The 18,707-nt window shown below is 50.6% G+C and overlaps 6 protein-coding genes across 6 annotated transcripts; 3 read left to right on the top strand and 3 right to left on the bottom strand.

Moving 5' to 3' along the window:
- Positions 1–172: 172 nt before the first annotated feature.
- Positions 173–1,215, top strand: AAFC00_006075 (uncharacterized protein; the record flags this gene model as incomplete). The annotated part of the gene is made up of 3 exons (XM_069345967.1): positions 173–236; positions 343–642; positions 704–1,215. The coding sequence occupies 3 exons, from the start codon at positions 173–175 to the stop codon at positions 1,213–1,215; spliced, it is 876 nt and encodes a 291-aa protein (XP_069198172.1).
- A 1,464-nt stretch (positions 1,216–2,679) lies between these two features.
- AAFC00_006076 (uncharacterized protein) lies at positions 2,680–4,097 on the top strand (the record flags this gene model as incomplete). The annotated part of the gene is made up of 6 exons (XM_069345968.1): positions 2,680–2,737; positions 2,794–2,895; positions 2,955–3,123; positions 3,184–3,307; positions 3,363–3,790; positions 3,854–4,097. 6 exons carry the CDS (start codon positions 2,680–2,682, stop codon positions 4,095–4,097), a joined length of 1,125 nt encoding a protein of 374 aa, XP_069198173.1.
- A 568-nt stretch (positions 4,098–4,665) lies between these two features.
- AAFC00_006077 (uncharacterized protein) lies at positions 4,666–6,483 on the bottom strand (the record flags this gene model as incomplete). The annotated part of the gene is made up of 5 exons (XM_069345969.1): positions 4,666–4,940; positions 5,000–5,155; positions 5,227–5,742; positions 5,800–6,027; positions 6,081–6,483. The coding sequence occupies 5 exons, from the start codon at positions 6,481–6,483 to the stop codon at positions 4,666–4,668; spliced, it is 1,578 nt and encodes a 525-aa protein (XP_069198174.1).
- Positions 6,484–9,642: 3,159 nt separating this feature from the next.
- AAFC00_006078 (uncharacterized protein) lies at positions 9,643–11,563 on the top strand (the record flags this gene model as incomplete). The annotated part of the gene is made up of 3 exons (XM_069345972.1): positions 9,643–10,518; positions 10,568–11,338; positions 11,399–11,563. The coding sequence occupies 3 exons, from the start codon at positions 9,643–9,645 to the stop codon at positions 11,561–11,563; spliced, it is 1,812 nt and encodes a 603-aa protein (XP_069198175.1).
- Positions 11,564–13,054: 1,491 nt separating this feature from the next.
- On the bottom strand, positions 13,055–14,248 carry AAFC00_006079 (uncharacterized protein; the record flags this gene model as incomplete). The annotated part of the gene is made up of 3 exons (XM_069345973.1): positions 13,055–13,981; positions 14,035–14,137; positions 14,214–14,248. 3 exons carry the CDS (start codon positions 14,246–14,248, stop codon positions 13,055–13,057), a joined length of 1,065 nt encoding a protein of 354 aa, XP_069198176.1.
- Positions 14,249–15,504: 1,256 nt separating this feature from the next.
- Positions 15,505–17,865, bottom strand: AAFC00_006080 (uncharacterized protein; the record flags this gene model as incomplete). Its single annotated transcript, XM_069345974.1, has 5 exons — positions 15,505–15,672; positions 15,731–17,073; positions 17,136–17,416; positions 17,521–17,775; positions 17,843–17,865. The coding sequence occupies 5 exons, from the start codon at positions 17,863–17,865 to the stop codon at positions 15,505–15,507; spliced, it is 2,070 nt and encodes a 689-aa protein (XP_069198177.1).
- Between the last annotated feature and the right edge of the window lie 842 nt (positions 17,866–18,707).

An 18,707-nucleotide genomic window follows, 5' to 3' on the forward strand; every position in this document is an offset into this window, starting at 1 on the left:
ACTGGCGCAAATCCTCAACTCTTATCAGGATGCATGACGTAGTCTGTGTTTTGGTGTTTGTAATCAGAACATGCGTCTATCTCCTAGTGTAGCAACTGCTCGGTTATCTCAGAATTGTAGAAAACACATTAATTCGTTCCTCGTAGTTTGGAACACATCACACAAATTAAACATGGCAATCTCAAGCAGAGTAGCAGCTGTGACTGGTGCGAACAAGGGTATCGGTCTGGCAATCGGTAAGTCAATCATTTCATGTTGCGCTTGACCTACATTACCAAGGGTATTCCGCCTCGATGACTATGTAAGTACTGGTATTTTGACACCCGATTCTGATTGAATTAGTACGAAACCTTGCTCTCGAATACCCCAAGTCTTCCATTGCAGGCAGTCCCTTTTTGATATATCTGACTGCTCGATCGGCCGAGCGCGGCGCTGAGGCGGTCAAGACTTTGATCAACGATCCCCAGCTCAAGAGCGCAAAAGTACTTGCTCAGGATGGAGGTGATACAACCATCAAGTTCCAAACTCTAGACATAAGCGATACCTCCAGCATCCAAGAATTTGCTTCATTCCTGAAGAAGGAACATCCCGATGGTATCGATATTGCAATCAACAATGCTGGCGTTGCCATGGATGGTTTCGGTGAGTGAACTCATCATCTTGAAATCTTACTATACAATGCTAACGTGACCTTTATCAAAAGACTCGAATGTTGTGAAAGGTACGCTGAAGACAAACTATTACGGCGCTCTCGAGGTGACACAAGATCTTCTGCCTCTGATTCGCGATGGGGGTCGTTATGTGAATGTCTCATCTTCGGCTGGTGTGCTTAGCAAGTACACCCCTGAGCTTCGCGAGCAGTTCATCGCTGCTTCAAAGACTAGTGTTCCTGAATGCACCAAGTTGATGGAAGCCTTCACTGCCGCCGTCGCCGAGGGCAAAGAGAAAGAGAAGGGTTGGCCGAGCGCAGCCTACGCTGTTAGTAAAGCCGGATGTACAGCTATGACCAAGGCCATTGCATTGGAAGAGTCGAAGAAGGGCAGAGGTGTACTCGTCAACTGCTGCTGCCCAGGATATGTCAACACGGACATGACAAAGGGCAACGGCACCAAGACCATAGACGAAGGTGCCAAGACCCCGGTCTTCTTAGCTTTGGGAGACATTGGAGGTGAGACAGGTGGATTCTGGCAGAGCGAGAAGATCAAGGAGTGGTAAACGCGCGGATATGGAGTTGCTACTGATGCCAATTCATGAAAAGTATATAGCATTTTTGAACATAACAGTCGACATGGCTCTTCCACACTGCCGTTCTACCGCATGACCTCGGGCTACTCTTGATCAGGTTACTGGGGTCGTCCTTGGCATCGTATGAGTTCAATCATTCCCTTAACAAGATGTGGACCACGCAATACTTAATGAATACATCGATGATGAAACGCATGACCATATGGTGGCCATTCGATCCTAATTCGCGTGCTATCCTGGAGTTTTAATGTACGGAGTTCATTGGACAGGGTCGCCCAGCAAACACGAACGACGGCACTGTGAGCTTCAAACGCCGACGCGTACCGTACAGTATATCTGCAACCAAAAGTATAGTTCATAGGAAAAGTCCATATGGATTGTCCATCAACTTACAATGGACCTTATCAACGCCAGTCTTGCAATGAACTGGAATGTCAAGACTTATCGCGAACCTCACTCTCCATGAGGTGCCGTAGTGCATTCCGGAATGCCATGATCATGCTTACCACGTTTCCATCTTCAAGACCGAGCTTCCTTCACCACCGAGTTCAGGTAAGTCTACAGGACCCGCTGACTGACAGGGAGGGCGCGCACCTCTGCTGTCCCCAGTCTGATCATGGCGGCCCAGACGAGAACGCAGATTGTCCTTTGAACAGAGCCGCTGCGTCAATGCTTCGTCCGTCATGGTTGGCGCAACTCAACTTAGCCTATCCACAATATGGAGTTGGGGATCGGCCTTTCAAGTCAACACATGTTGGGACACCCCGAGTCAGGTGCTATACATCCTACGGTGCCGCATGTCCAGACTGCCTTGAGGATACAAGTCTGTCTCATACAGAAACGTGAGAGAAAGACATGTACCTGCGGGAGTCGCGTTTGCTTCGACGACTCCTTGCACTCCTCGGACACTGATGTACCTTATCTAACGGTCGAAGAGAGCGATATCCGCGCTGCAACGAGTGCAAGCAGTCTACATATAGCCTCTCCGCATACAGAAAAGGAACAACAATAGCCCATCAAGTGACAGAGAAGCCTATCAGAGTGGGGAACTCGAAGTTGTATATCACGCAGGATTCGAAGATCTTAGATGTTGCCATACCATCCCCGCATTACGTGCGACTTTGATTGGCTACAGCTCCACTCGACTGCACACCCTGCCACGAAGGGCGACCTTCAACACAGCATGTTTGAAAGCGGTTACATACACATGAAGTCGTCTGGTAGGTTGCCCTATCGTGGTCTCGCGTGAGGGATGCGGATGTCGTTGTTGCTGCTTTGAAATTCATGTAGGTCATTTTAAGTCCTCGTCACGAGCAAGGATCACTATATATTGTAACTGTCTCGCTGAGCCAGTTCAGTGAACTGTAAAACTACTTGTAAGAAACATTGTCCTTTTCACAAACTGTCACAAGTGCAAAACAAATAACATCAAATATGCCTGCTGCAAAAGAACTATCACCGTATGAGCAGATCCCTGTGACCAAGGCAGACTGTAGGTTACCAAATACCAACCAGAAGATACTTCACATACTGATATAGCACTCTTAGTGGACTGGGCAGAGCTTGTAACTCTTGACTTAAGCTTGTTTGACCAGCCTAACGGCAAGGAGGCTCTTGTCTCGCAGCTCGAGCATGCCGTCCGCCACGTCGGTAAGTACGCTCCCATGAAGGAAATGTGTCGTCTCGTATGTTGACATCGATTGATCAAGGTTTCTTCTATGTCAAGAACTTCAACATCAGTCAAGAAGAAGTCGACAGACAATTTGCCCTCGGTCGCGAGTTTTACAACTTGCCTCTTGAGGAGAAGCTAAAGTTCCACAACCTAGAAGCCCTCGAGAGTGGAGACTACAATGGCTACAGACCCGCAGGAATGCGAAGGTGGGCACAGAGCTGAGAACTGATGTCTATCTTTGCTTCTTACTGACGATAATGTTCCAGTCTGGGCCCTAAATTGACCGACAACATCCAAACTTACAACCTGCCCAAGTTTGACGGATTCCACCCCCGACCGCAACCAGCAATCCTTCAAGACCACATTGAAGAGATCGAAGACTTCAGCCGCGTGAGTCTCGTGTACTAGTCGTTACCTACCCGAAGCTGATATAAGGCCCTCCTAGAGATGCCACAAAGAGGTTGTAGTCAAGCTCCTCAAGCTCTTTGCCATCCTGCTCGAGCTTCCCGACGAGGATCAACTGGTAGTTGACCACCGGTACGATGACCGCGGCGAAGACCATCTCCGCTACATGCACTACTCCGCCCGCACTCCCGAGGAGAACGAGCGCGTAGGCGAACTGTACAGTCCCGGCCACACGGATCTGGGTTCCATTACTCTTCTCTTCCGTCAACCCGTTTGCGCACTCCAGATCCTCAACAACGAGGGTCAGTGGAAGTGGGTCAAGCCTCAAGATGCCACCATTACCATCAACACTTGTGACGCATTGACTGCGCTCACGGGTGGGTACATCAAGTCGAGTATCCATAGGGTCCACGCCCCTCCTGCCGATCAGGCTCATATTGATCGTTTGGGCGTACTATACTTCGCCCGGTATGTGTTATTGAAGTTAATCCTCCGCATCAACAAATGCTAATGATCCATTCTCACATCCAGACCAAACAACCACGTCAAGCTCGAGCCTATCACCAACAGCCCTGTCCTAAACAAGTTAGGCCTCAAGACCAACGCACTCACCGAGATCGGTCAACACCTGACCATGGAGGAGTGGGTCACAAAGAGACAGAGCCAGCAGCAAAGAAGGAAGAAGACGCCCCAGATCACAAAGGACGGCAAGTACTTTTACGACAGCAAGGATCTGGAAATCGTCCCTGGCTTGCAGGCGCAGATCCACAACTGAGCTGGTGGCAAGTGACGACGATGAATCTTGAGGACGAAATGTGACCATGCCTCTTTGTTAGTAGTGGCGGAAGCAGAGGTCTGGAGAATAACATACCTACACCTGGCATCTGAATGTATATCATTCCCGCCACCAGATTCTACGCGTTCCCTCATGATCGGTTGCATATAGTGATCTTGTGACAATGAAACGTACAAGGGCTATACATGACTGACGACATTGCGACCTGCTGACTGGCAACAGGATTCGTGGTGCGTCTGAACGATGAGTGGCCCGTATGGAGACTATGGTGATACAGGCCCCAGATGTGGCGCAGATGCACTGCTCTGTAGAGCTGGTACAAAAGTGCGCTATGAATTCATGTCTGGATGAGCGTGGATTTACCATCCGACCATATCCACCATGGTCCAGAACGTCTGCAACATACGTCGGACTATCCAAGTCAAGACCGAGTCTCGCTGTCTACCCAATGCAATACAACAGATGCGATGGCAAAGTTGAACGACAAGGCTTACACTGACATTTCATTTGTCGTAATAACTCGTAATACAAAGACTAACTATGCTACTCATGTCCATCTAGTCGCACGACCGATCTTCTTGCGTTCATTCTCGAGTCTAGCATATCGACTGGCGAACCGACTCTTCTTTCGAATAGCGGGTCCATATCTGAACAAGAAGAACGGCGCCGGTGCTAGTAACACTGCTAAGCATCCGATGATGGTCATGACCCAATGGACACCGAGATTCGAGTACCAAGGTCGAGCCACAAGATTGATCAAAGCGGATGACCAGTACCTGAAGAAAGTGACGATTGCCAAAGCGGACCCGGCGTATATGCCATCTGTATCGAGAGGCGTCAACACTTTTATAGTCAATAAGGACATCATGGTAACCACTTACAAACATCTAGGATATACTGGTAAACAGCCACGTAAATGCCAGCCCAGCACACGCTGAAGAGTGTCACGGCACCCAAGTCAGACCACGGCGAAATCGAAGCATAGTTCGTCCAGCCGAGCCAGAACAGCGAGATGGGAAGCAAGATAGCCAGGGGGACTGCAATCCACAGACGATACTCTGGCGCAGGCAGATCTCGACCCGGTATGTTTTGGCCGCTAAATCCATGCCTTCGTCACCATTCTCACGCTCCAATTGGATGACCTTTCTATTATATAGATGGACGTATACAGGCACTGAACACGTCCACAATGTGACGCCTGTCAGAATGGCGGCATAGGAGGTTCCGATCAGACCTCTTTTGAAACCATAAGTGTCGCCGAAAATGAAGGAGTAGCCCTGGAGAAATCCGTAGACGACGACATAGACCAGAACAAGCCAGAAGCCGAGAAGAGGCACGATTGGCTCTTTCGTCAGCATGTGCAAGGACCGCAAGAGAGCGGCCTTCAAGCGTTGTGCGACTGAAGCTTGTCGCTCGATTTCGGACAGATACCTCTCATCACCAGTCACTGCTCTCAGGTGTTTTGCCTTCCATTGTAGCAAGATAGGAGCAAATGTTTCGGGCAGGAGAAACACCGTGAATAGGAGCGTGAATCCGGAGATGATGACGGGTATCCATTCTGTCCAGCGCCAGCTGACATTGGATTGTGCGATCCATGCACCCACTAGTGGCGATAAAGCAGGACCTAGTCATATAAGTCAACAGTCTCCTTATGGGCAACAGCAAACACAACAGGACTGACCATAGAAAGACGCGAGAACAATCACCGGCCAAGCCACAGTTCTCTCCACGATGCTGAATAGGTCTGCAACACTGGCAGCATGGATGGCAAGGAGGATGCTACCTCCAATACCAGCAAGAAACCGAAAGACACACTTCGCACCAAAATTCGGAGAGAGTGCCACTCCAATCAGCCAGCACAATTGAAAGAATCTCGAGCCGATGTATATGGGATTACTTCCGACAGTTTCTGTTATGGTGAGCCCCTTAGGATGATTCCTCATTCAAGCACTATTGGCTTACCAGATATAGGCCCAGCAAAGAGCGCTCCAAAACCGATTCCGAAATTGTAAAGCGCCGGGGACAGGGTTTCGGCTTCCTCGCTCACATGAAACTGAGCTGAGATTTTCGATGATGCTTGAGAGTCTGCAGATCCAGCCCAGTCAAGCGCGAAGACGTTTATCCAAAGAAGAAATAAGACTCCCCAGCGTCTGGTACGCGACCAATTTCGAGGGTTACATTTATCGTCCGGCCCGTTCCAATCGACAAGCTTGCTTTCTGTCTTTTCATCTACAGAGCCCGCAAAGGAGTCGGATAGAGAGAGCGTGTCTTCTAGAGATCGTGGGGTTTGGTCGAGTCGGGCCTTGCCATTGTGATATGCCTTTACGAACTCGTGCAGCTCTTTATACTGCCTCAAGGACTGCATGTCCTTGCCCTACCTTTGCACTCTGGAAGTGCGGTTATATCTGCTGCAGAAGCGGATTTGATATGTGCGTATCGCACTCTACAAAAGAAGAATTTCACGACGATCATTTTTATCACTTTTCTGTTGCGATCTCTCTTCTACTATCTTCGAATTGCGTGCTTACCCTGACGGATCTCACGGTAACAAAAAATCATCTTCGCTGTGTGATGAACATGGTATGACATGACGTCACAAAGGTCTGTTCTGGGTAAAGTCACTGCGGCTCCGAAGTAGGTCAACCGTAATGGGACCGCCGCTATCACTACAACGATGTCGGAGCAGTGTGCATAGTCTGAGAATCTAGCATGGACCAGTAATGAGACTGGACTATACTGTTTTGTGGACAATCGAGAAGACCGAAGAGAGTCTACTTTTGATTGCAAGAGCAACTGAGGCTGTAGCACTCGTCGATGCCGAGCAAGCCGGGTCTAGAATTTGACCACCCATTCCGACGACAAGTTGTCAATAGCGACGAGAATAGAGCAGCCACAATACTGATGATCAGGGTAGTGTACGCCCTCTACCTTTCCACGGAGCGGAGAGAATGAAGAGCAGTATCCTTGTATCAAGTCTGTTCAGCTCGAGTATATCTGCCGAGACATGTCGAGCTCAGTAGGACCAATGAATCCGAAGCGTGCAGGTGTCGTCGGCTGGCGCTTCCGGAGCCCTACATCGCATGCCGACGGAGAGTGAATAGCTGCGCATATCCGGAAATTGAAAAGCATTTCCATACATTTCCCAAATAAATGTTCGCAGCGGTCGGGTGCATCATAAATGCCCCGATACATTCGAACGAGTTCAGGAACGTCGAAAGGATAAGGTAGGTTCTTCAATTTGCGCAACAGTTCTACGGAGAATATAATGACCACTCACGAACGTTGTGTGCTGCATTTGCGGGCGGATGCAGGGTAAATCTGCAAGACCGGTTTGTTATTAAGGTATGCTTGATAGATTTATGTTACTTGCTTCCCAGGTGTGATCGTGTCGCCACGCTGATCAGTAGACGTTTTACACGTGGCGAGAGCGGGCATTGGGGAGCCGATATATGAGGACGGCAAAAACCCACACGCACAGTGCACGTCGCAAGTATTTATGGATGAGGCTCCAAGACCACTAAAGCTTGTCCAAGCCGTGACGCAGTCGGTGAGGGTGTGTCTTCTATCGATGAGCTTGAGTTTGGGCATATGAAGGTGTCAACCATGCAGTGTGTGCAGGGAAGCGCTGTGCATATTGTGCGGCACGATGAGGCTCATTAAGACGAAGCATTTTCGTGATAGATGGTTGAGCCGCTTTACGTGCTTACCGCGTTTGGATATTGGACATGTATAAGGTAAGGTATACTACGAATATACATCTCCATCGATGCGAAAGCTGATGGGAAATAACCAATAAATGATCGCCTCACGTTTGACTACTTTTGCAAGCTACGAAGGCACGACAGCCTCGCAGGATTATCGTACATAATAGTTATCAGCAAAGTATCTGTGTAGGCGGGATGTGATTTACATACAAGTGCTCTAAGTGCTTACAGGGATGCTGTACATCAGCTAGCTACGGGGAATACTTCACCAAGTAGACATTTATTATTGGAATCATATTCCGTCTAGAGTACCTACAGTAAGGTAAGCTTGATGAAGCTAACGCAGTCAGAGTCGACGCCAAGTCGATACATTGCCACCAATTCGATAACATGACCACACATCTAGGCACATTCTGTGTCTCTTGGCCTACTGCAATGCATAATCTATATCGATTTTCTTGTATTCTTAATAAGAGATGCTGCTCCAGAGAGTTTTGCGTGTAGACAGTCGAAAGTGTGCAGTACAAGTATATGGAAGTACCCCGCATCGTCCAACACATCCTACTGCGGAAAAGCATTGACACCCTTCTGTCTTCACCACCGACTATCCCCATCCCCCATCGGTCGAAGCTGCAGTAGCGCCGGACAAGGCTGAGAGCCGTATCTGTTCGAAGATCATTCCTGGGTACCTACCATTGACGTCTACATCTCTGCCCTTACTCAAGATTCTTCGCGTGTTCGTTCTATGAAACGAGGTCGTGAGCTCGTGTCGCCAGGCATAATTAAGCTTCTCTTGATCCTGGCACTGCTTGACTTATTTTTGGACTCTTCTGCAAGGGCATTGGTAGGGATCTTCGAGAACCACAATGCAATGTGAGTAATCCTCCGCTTACTTCTCGATTTGCTTGCAGCTCTCGACATGATCAATGAACACATGGCTCAAGACAATGGGTGACTTCGTGATCATCTCCATGACCGACTAGGCTCGAATCAAGGCTTCCGGGCTGGCGCTTTTGGACCATTAAATCAGACTAAAGGCTAGCTTCTGGTTGGTCCTATACCGCCTATGCTTCCGGAGATCTTCTTTGTGACTTGATTCGGGCTGCTGATGAGAGTACTTGTGTACGACAGTCTTTCCCTAGATGACCCCACTCGGATCCACCCGAAGTCGTGTTTGATAATTGCAGACGCCTGATCTTGACTATTGATCGTCTGCATGTACAGATGTACGTTCACACATGAAGCAAAAAGTCCCGCCCGGCTGCTCGCCTTCTTTGGGTTAACGTGTCAGTATGCCCGCCGCCACGCGGAACGCCTTGCAGCGTTTTACTCGATGCAGCAAGAGACTTGACCATTTCTCCCAGATTGAGATCTTGCTGTGGCTTAAAGTTCTGGACTACCGTGTGAGTGGGTTGACAGTGCTGACAGCAGCTATTCTCGGGACACACAGTGGAGTGGCTCATAGATTCCGGTGGGTGAGTGTCGCTCGGATCGTCTATAGCACGTTAGCGTGTCGTAGTCTTTCAAGTGCTCCAGTCCTCGCGTGGCCCACACGGCTTTGCATGACGAGGCTGTTCAGGCTCGTAGGGGACCCGGAGATGGCTAATTCGGGTCATCCTTTTGGATGGAGAGTTGTCGAACTGCATCTGTAGGTGAGTGGCAATGGCACTACATATATGTTTCTCGTAGTGCCGCATGTTGAGTCCGATCGCAATCCACTTTCGCTTTCCATTAGCTGCGTTTCCAAGACCTGATCTCGGACATTGCTTCTAAACTCACTCAATCGCTCTCTGTTTATATTTGCGGTGGCGAGTCTCATCATGCGGTTCCACAACCTGGTCGAACTATGCCTCTTGGCGTCTGCTTCCTTGGGACTGGGCGAGGCCCTTCCTGCCCAGAACTATCTATGGGGAGCGGATGGTATGGGAAAGATGGTCAAGCGTGCAACTACTAGCACAACATCTGCTTCATCAACCTCATCACTAGTGGCAGACGCAGCTTGTACCAATGGTGCTTTGACACGATCATGCTGGGGTAGTGGCTACAGTATCGCCACCGATTTCGATCAGAAGCACCCGACTACTGGCAAGACTGTTACTTATGACCTCACAATCACCAACACCACTTGCAACCCAGATGGCCACGGTGATCAGCAATGCTTGCTGGTCAACGGCCAATATCCTGGTCCTGTCATCACTGCCAACTGGGGAGACACCATTAGTATCACTGTACACAACCAGATGCAAGACAACGGTACCAGCATGCACTGGCACGGTGTCCGTCAATTGAACTCGGTTGGTTCTGACGGTGTCAACGGAATCACTGAGTGTCCCATCGCACCCAGCAAGTCCAAGACCTATACCTTCTTGGCCACGCAATTTGGAACCTCATGGTACCACAGCCATTACTCATCCCAGTACGGTATGGGCATTGTTGGACCCATTGTCATCAATGGACCGGCAAGCTCGAATTACGATGTTGATCTTGGAGCTTTCCCCGTCAGCGATTGGTACTATTCTAACGCTGATAATGTCAATATTTTGACCTTGAACGCTCTTCAGACAGGTGGTGCCGGTCCTGCCGGTGATACCATCTTGGTCAACGGTACCATGAACAACGGTAATGGCAAATATGCTCAGGTCACGGTTCAGAAGGGCAAGAAGCATCGTCTCAGACTGATCAACACTTCCGTTGATGTGAGTAATTCCAGTTTCGACTTCTGTATGATTACTAACCCAAAGACAGAATTACATCAGAGTCAAGCTTGACAACCATCCCTTCACTGTAATGACTGCAGATTTCATTCCTGTGAAGCCTTTGCCCGGACAAGACTGGGTTCTCCTGGCTATTGGCCAGCGTTACGATGTCGTGTTCACAGCAAACCAGACTGCTGGAACCTACTGGTTCAGGGCCGAGGTCGCTGGTGACTGCTTCAGCGCAAACAACGGCAAAGGACGTGCCTTGTTCACCTACTCAGGCTCTACAGTCAGTGCGCCTACCGATTCCAACACTGCCCCTCCCACGAATGGTTGCCAGGATCTCGTGACTGTGCCATACTGGAAGCAGGCTGTCGACCAGAGCACTTTCTCCGCCCAGGCCAAGACACTCAACACTGGTCTCCAGATCCCAGGAGTTACCGCCAACGGCCAGAACCTCGTTCTTTGGGCTCTCAACACTACTGCGATGACTGTCAAGTGGGACACGCCGACGCTGCAGTATGTTGCTACAGGCAACACAAGCTACCCTCAGTCATACGACATGATCGAGATCCCGAACGAGGGTGTGTGGACCTACTGGATCATCCAGGTTGCGAGCGGCTCGCCGCCTCCTGCTCACCCGATCCATCTTCACGGACACGATTTCTTCGTCCTCGGTCAGGAATCAAACGCAGTCTTTGATGCCTCGACCGCAAGTTTGAATTTTGCCAACCCGCCGCGTCGTGATACTGCCACTCTCCCCAGCGGAGGATGGTTAGCTCTTGCTTTCGTGGCCAACAACCCCGGTTCCTGGTTGATGGTAAGAGTTCCTTGTTCTACTTCTCTACTTACCTCAGAGCTAATATGTTTCCTCTTTTAGCACTGCCACATCGCATGGCACATCAGCGAAGGTCTCGGTGTACAGTTCCTCGAGGCCAAGAACAACATCCAGATGCCCGACATGACACAATTCAACCAACAGTGCTCTGACTGGAAGTCGTACGCCAAGACCATGCTGTACCCCCAGGTCGACAGTGGCCTATAGAGTAGTTTGATTGTCGAGTTTTTCTTTTCTTTTCTTTCAGCTCATCTTCGGCGGCGCGTGAGGGAGGGAAAAATACGAGAGACGGGGTACGGAAGAAGACGACAGTCTAATCGAGTGAATGGATGGATGAGTGTATGACTGGATCAGGCCGGGGCTTTCTTCTTGCATTTGAACTGTCGGAGGCTCGCTCGCATTTCTTGTCATTCAAAGATATCTATATCACCCTCTTATTGTCTTCCTTCTCTCGTCATTATCTCAATACAATCTCCTTCGTACTGTACTTTGTGTCCCATATGCCATCTCCTTCCGTCTTCGATGAGAGACAAACAATGACTATCACCAGTAAAGGAGCGTCTGCCTCCGGCGGCCACTGCGTGAAGCTTACTCTCTCCCCCTCTACCATCGTCTCTCAGCATGGTTACTCGAGTAGAACTCTGACTCGACGCAATCATCATCATCACCTATGAGTAATGTCTGCCTCCGGCGGCCACTGCGTGGAGCTTACTTCTTACATTTGATCATCTCTCCACTCTACACCATTCTCGATCAGAAATCTTCACAAAACAGGCAACGTCGAACCAGAGTTCTTACTGCATAGTGCATATGGATGGGATGGCAGAGAGAAGACAAGCAAATCTGCGATTCGGTGCTTATTCGCTTACCTGCTTACTTGCTTGTTTATATGGCTACTTAGATGCGTATTCATGCTTACAGTCTTCCAACCTGTCGTCGCGCGAATGGAATCCACGGTACCTTACAGAACAGCCCCTTGCTTACCACCTTACATTACTGCTGTCGCGGTGCGCGTGCTTACGACCGCTAGCATACTGCGCCTTTCCTTGCTTACTGCCGTCATTATTGCCGTTCTGCTGCTGTGGCCTTGCTGTGGTGTTGCTTACGAGTGGCAGATCGATGCTTGTTGCTTTATAAGTTTGGTATCGTGAGAGTGTGTGTAGGTCGGGATTATGGTCGAGGATGACTGCATCTTGCTTCTTCGCGTCAAGTGTTGGAATATTGGTTTGAGGCGTGAGAGTTCGAGTGTGACATGGGGTGTAGATCGCTACCTTGGCCATGTTGCTTGGATGGGCAAGGCATACGGACTTATTGGGTACGATGTGCTCGTCGTACCTACTTACTTACCTATCTACCTACCTATTTACCTTTATTCTTTCACTGCATCGTGCCACAGATCGTTTACGGCGTGGCAGGCTATGATTGAGAGTGCTTCATGTTGTCAAGACAATCATGAGCGGATGGAAGAGCGTCAAGAAGTCAAGAAAGTGTCAAAGTCCGTAAAATCCCAAGGACTTTAACAGGAACATGGAATTTCATTTCATTTCTAAACCAGTCCTTTCGGCAATAATGAGCGTGAGATGTGCTGTGCTGTGGCATGAAACGCGCGACAACAGTCGTTAGATATTCATGTCCTCCGAAACTTCAAATGTAGACCGGCAATCGAGGAGAGCTTGAGATCATGACAAAAGAAGTTCCTCACATCAGACAAGCCTTCATCTCGATAGCAGAGGAAACGGCCGGGGCGGACCCGCCGAGACGACGGTATCCGCCCTCGCTGGCGACGCGCTTCTGCAGCTCGGCCATCTTCTTCTGGTCACCGGTGGGATCCTTGGAGTCGGCCTCGAGTCCCCACTCCAGGAACTCATTAGTGTAGTTGGGCTCGTAGTCGGCGGGCAAGACGCCCAGACGCTTGCCGTAAGCGGTGACTTTGTTCCAGTCGCGCATCACGTTCTTGAGGTCCTTGCTGAAGTAGGCAAAGGAGCGCTCGAAGATCTTGCGGTTCAGGGGAGTGTTCATGACGGGTTTCATGTCGACGTATTCCTCGTAGGCACGGGCGGGGTCGGCAAGGACATAGTCGGTCGCGCGCTTGCAGGCACGCATGAATGCCTTGACTTTGTCTGGGTTCTGGAGGATGAACTCGTCGTTACCAATGTAAAGAATGGAACAGAAGCAGCAGCATCCCAGCTCGGCGAGTTCGTCGATGCGCAACATCTGGACGTCGGACTTGGGACGACCTTGCTCCTCAAGCCACTCTTCGAGCTCAGGCATTTGGACATTCTCAAGACCAATACCTGCGTCGATGGCGCCAGACTTGATGGCCTTGGCCACGTTCATACCGCATCTCACTGCAGTGTAGTCGTCGGGAGTCATGCCGTAGTGGGAGGTCAGCTCGTCAATCTGGATCTTGCCGAACTCCCCGACATAACCAATCTTCTTTCCCTTGAGAGTGTGGAAGTCGGGGGTGATGCCAGAAGACTTGAGGTAGACGACACCAGTAAAGGGCTCATCGAGGAGAGAGCCGATAGATGTGACGGGGAAGCCACGAGCCTTGGCTGCCAGAGTATGAATCATGGCCTTGAATCCCAAGTCGACCTTGCCACTGCCGATGATCTCCGTAACGTCCTGCCGGCGAAGATAAGTTGATGTGTTGTGATAGATGGAAAGAGAAAACGTACACTGGGGTCATTGGGCTCGAGCAGAGCAACCTTGACACCCTCATCGGCAAAGTATCCCTTGGCCTGAGCCAGGTAAACCGGGGCGTGGTAAGGAGTAGCGTGCCTGTATTCATGTTTCGTGTCAGTCCCAGAAACTCTGCATCTATCTTCAGACAGTGACAGAAAAAGACAAGACCGACCAGTTGGACAAAAAGGTAATCTTGTCGGTCGACATTCTTGCTTCTCGATCTGATCACGGTATGGGTCGTCTGAGTAAATACAGAGCTGTTGATGGAAATCCATGTCAGTACGACTTGACCTTGGGGATCAAGGAAAAGAAAGAGGGAAGGCTAGCAGTCCTTTCGCTGGAATTATCCAGATCAAGTTTCAACGGTATAATCTCAGAACAGTGTGCCCCTTTCGAGAGAAACAGAGGCAACACCGAACACCCGTCTGCATGAATTTCATGGCAGTTCATTTGTTCATATAGACGTTACCTGTATTACACTCGACTTGACCCCAAGACAACTCCATAGCTGATACTGATGGCCCTTCCTTTCGAGGAAGTTGTCATACCGTAGTGGTGATTGGCGTGGACTGAAGGCTGGTATGCGAGAGGAAAGTAGGATGATAGGAGAAAAGAAAGAGGAGAGGGTTGGATCTGGCGGAGGCTACTTATACCTGTGCAACAAGCTCAACTTACTCGGGTTCTACAGGATCAGGTGAGGGATTGACGGGGTCCGTTGTTCGCGGACATGCTTTTCCCTGCCACTATTGCTCAGAGAAGGATGCATACAATACATGCTCAGCTACCCTTGCCTTGACTATACGATTAATAGCGTAGTCTGACCATCGTGGGTCGATAGTGGGGCAAGAGGGAGGGGGATCGACGGAGAGACTTCCTGATGCGGAATAAGGTCCCGTAGCTCGATGGTACAGCATTGTTTCGAATTCAACATGAAAAATCACCCAGCAACAACCATTGAACACTGTACTGTGCTCTCTGGTCGATTTCTCTTGATAGATCACGCTTCTCGAGGCACTGTCTGTGTATCGTCTTTTCTCTCTAAGGCTGTCAAAGTGATGGACGAAAGATGGCACAGTCATGCCTCCAAGAGAGCTCCGCCTTTTAGCTCTCGAGCCTTCGGGGGTTCTATGGATCTGCGAGTCAAGTGCTTTCGAATAGGCCCGGACAGGAACAGTCCGGGAATTGAAACGACAGAACACGATTATTGCGTGGGCCATGCAAGATGATTGCTCTGCGGCCTGAAAAATGACGAGAAAGTATAAACGTCGGATCAGGAGACTCGGATCATTGTCCACGTCACAGGACGAGAAGCGACAGCTAAAGGTCGGGGACAGAAGCAACGGAAGTGCTCTGATGGCCAATAACGAGCAATGGCAAAGGTAAAAGTCGATTATGGTATCTCTCTTTCTTTCTTTTCTCTTTCCTTGTAGTCATATGTAACTCTACGTAGGCTTTTCAGATCTCTAACCTTCGGTGCCCGTGCTCCGGAATTGAGCACAGAGCCCGGCATAACCGTGTGTGAGGTCGAGGATATGCTGAGGCAGCGAGGTGGCTTGCACGATGCTGCGAATCTTGACCGCACCCTCGTCTTCGATGAGTCGGCGGATCGTGTGCAGGAGACTAGGGGAGAACTGTATTCTGGTGCGTCAGCCAGATGCAAAAAAGAAAAAAAGATAAAGAACAAAGTACCTCTGAATACCACTTGGCTTGCCAGGCGATCAACCTGATCAAGCAACCCAGAGCAGGCAGAAGATCACCGGCGCGCTCGTGGTGTTGCAAGACGCCCTTCATGGCCTTGGGCGAGAACCTCGTCTCGAGGCAATTCGCGTAGGCCTCGACAGACTCTTCTTGTCGGTGCAGCCTCTCGGCCAGTTCGCCGAGTATCTCCCACTCTTCGCCCGACTTTTTGTATTGTAATCTCTGAGCTGCGTACTGCGCGCTCTCGGTGCGCCAGATGGTGTAGACTCTCAAGTCTTCGTACAGAACCATGAACAGGTTGTCGAGCCAGCGTTCGCACAGGCGCTTGTGCTGGAACTGAGTGTACGAGGTGTGGTTGGGGTCGGCAGGCGGCTGCGGATCGGGAGTCTCGTTCTGAGGCGCGACGGTGACGGTATGCGAAGGTTTGGAGACACGTGGCTCGAGGAAGCGTGGCGAAGTGGCGTTTGGCGCCGAGCTGCCGGACGATGAAGGTCGCTCCTCTGCTTGACCGTGCGAAGCAGCATTGGAGCTGGAGTTGTCGGGGCCGGGACTGGTGGGACTGCGGATGGCGGTGGTGCTGGCGTTGCGTTGGTGGTCGGGCACAACGCTGTGCTGTCGCTCGTTGCGATATTCCTCCTCCATGACAAAGACCTGACTCCGGATCTTGAGCAGCTGGTCCCAGCCGATGCGCTTGGTGATCTCGGTCAAGAGGGCGTATGCCTTTTGGAAGGTGCCCTTGTAGTGGGCGGCGCTGAGCCTGCGCAAGGTCGGGTGCACGAGGTCGGTCTCGCCAACAGCGCCGGCGTCGTCGATCTCGTCGCACATGGTCTCGGGGGCAAGAGGCAGCGACACACGGGCGGGATCGGGAAGACGCGGCGAGTCTTTGTCTTGGTAAGTAAACATGGGACACGAGTTGAGGGTCAGCAGAGCCATGTCCCACTGCTCCATGCTGATGTAGACCTGCACCAGTCTCGCCCACGTGCCGAACTCGCTGGGGGCGGAGATGACGCTGCGCCTGGCGAGATCCAGCGCCAGATCGCTTCGTCCTTTGGATATGCAGAACTCGGCCTGGGCGTCGAGCAGAGAGTAGTCCATGGGCAGTTGTTCGATGGCTTCGTGGAGCAGGCGGACCGCCTTGACCTCTTCATCGCCAGAGATGTAGACACGAGCGAGTAGAGAGGCGATCTCCGGGTCGCGCATGCGTAGCTTTTCGAACAGGTTGATGCCTGATGTGTAGCGGCCGGTGGTGCGGATGTAGTCGAGGAGGCCGGTGGTCAGGTGGTTGGACACGAGGTTGGGCACTTGGATGTCGGGATCCGAGCCGAGTTGCCAGCCTTTTGTCCATCAATTAGGCATTAATCCGAGAAAGAGAGAGAGAAAGGGACCAAATATATACCATTGAAGAACAGCCTCTCTGCAGCCTCGAGGAACCTGTGCTCGGCCTCTGTGTTTGTGATTGGGTTGAATCGTCTCACTCCGACAATCTTCTTGATCGTGTCTCCTGATCCATCGTCTGCATATGAGTAGGCGCGCAGGACGCTGCACAGATATGTCTCGAGCCATTGTTCCTCTGAAGCTTCGAACTTGTCGCCCCTCTCGTTGACGCAGTAGCTCTCGACGGTGCCGGGGATCTGCACCTGGACGCGCATGTCGAGTCTCGAAAAGGCATTGTAGCAGCTGTGGATGGGTCATGTCGGTCAGCAAGCGGGAGGCACGTGAGACGAAAAGACCGAAGGTAAGAAAGAAAGAAAGAAGACAAAAAGAAAGAAAGAGAGAAATACCAGTAGAGCCCAGAGACGACCTTGTGTTGCTTGTCATGCGGCGAGTAGACCAAAGTATTGATGTATGCGGCAAGACTGGCCGACGACGAGGCGTCCTGTCCCGTGACGTGATGGTATACACTGACCGGTTTGGCCGTGGAAGACTTGACGGGCTGTTTGACCAGCTCTACCAGATCGGGGGGTCCCAGCTCGCGCAGGTGTTGCAGACCCTCGGTGCGCAGTTCGACGGCGGCATTGTCCTCTTGCTCGAAGATTCTAGGACAATCATATTTCAGTCACTGTCTTTTGGTATACATTGACGGGATCGGGTGGATGGGCGCACTCAGGGACAGCGGACGACACCATCGCGCCAGGTGGTCTTGTTTCTAGGATGCGGAATCGACCAATGCGATTGTGGACGTCGGTCGTTTGTGTATGGGATGCGGGCGTTGGCGACTGAATTACAAGGAGAAAGGAGGGTGAAGCAGATGGCGCGCAATTGGTAGAGGGAGAGATTCGGTCTCAATGCTAAGGTATGCGGTATACACAGACGATGGTATAGAGATACAGGACAACGGGGATTAGAGTGTAGACGATTGACCTTGCCCCAAAACACAGACACACAGACACTCTTGCACACGGTGATGCAAACACCACCTGCAGACAAGACAGAGCAAGACCAAGGACAAAGACAAGACACGACGCGCGAGACAAGGCTAGGCGAGGCGAGGCGACGCAATCTTCTTATCTTAGTTTGGTTTAGCGATACCACAGACGATCCTGCAGGGAGCAGCAGTCTGGACCAAATAATCATCAAAATCGAGTCCGTCTCTCCAACAAGAACCATAGCAATCAAGAGGTACAAGTATGATCAACCTCGTGTGGTTATTCCACTTGTTCATAGTAGGTAGAATACGCTGTCTCTTTCTCCTACTTCCTTCTCCACTGCCTAGAGCCGCCGAGAAGACGACGCGTTGAATGAGTGCAGTACAAAGTGAGGTAATTACCTAAGCTGTAATTGCGGCGAGCACACGACGCGATTGGCCGGTCGCCTTTAGAGTAATGATTCGATTTGATCGATCTGAGCTGATTCACCAAAAAACCCTCGGAATTAGGGTTCAATAGACAGTATAGCAGTAGTTGATCAACCTACAGTAGTAAAGTAAGGTAGGTAAGATATTAAGATATTCCTGGTCTCTCTTCATTCA

This window comes from Neodothiora populina, assembly GCF_041146345.1.
Source record: "Neodothiora populina strain CPC 39397 chromosome Unknown canker_contig_6, whole genome shotgun sequence".
NCBI classification, from domain to species: domain Eukaryota; kingdom Fungi; phylum Ascomycota; class Dothideomycetes; order Dothideales; family Dothioraceae; genus Neodothiora; species Neodothiora populina.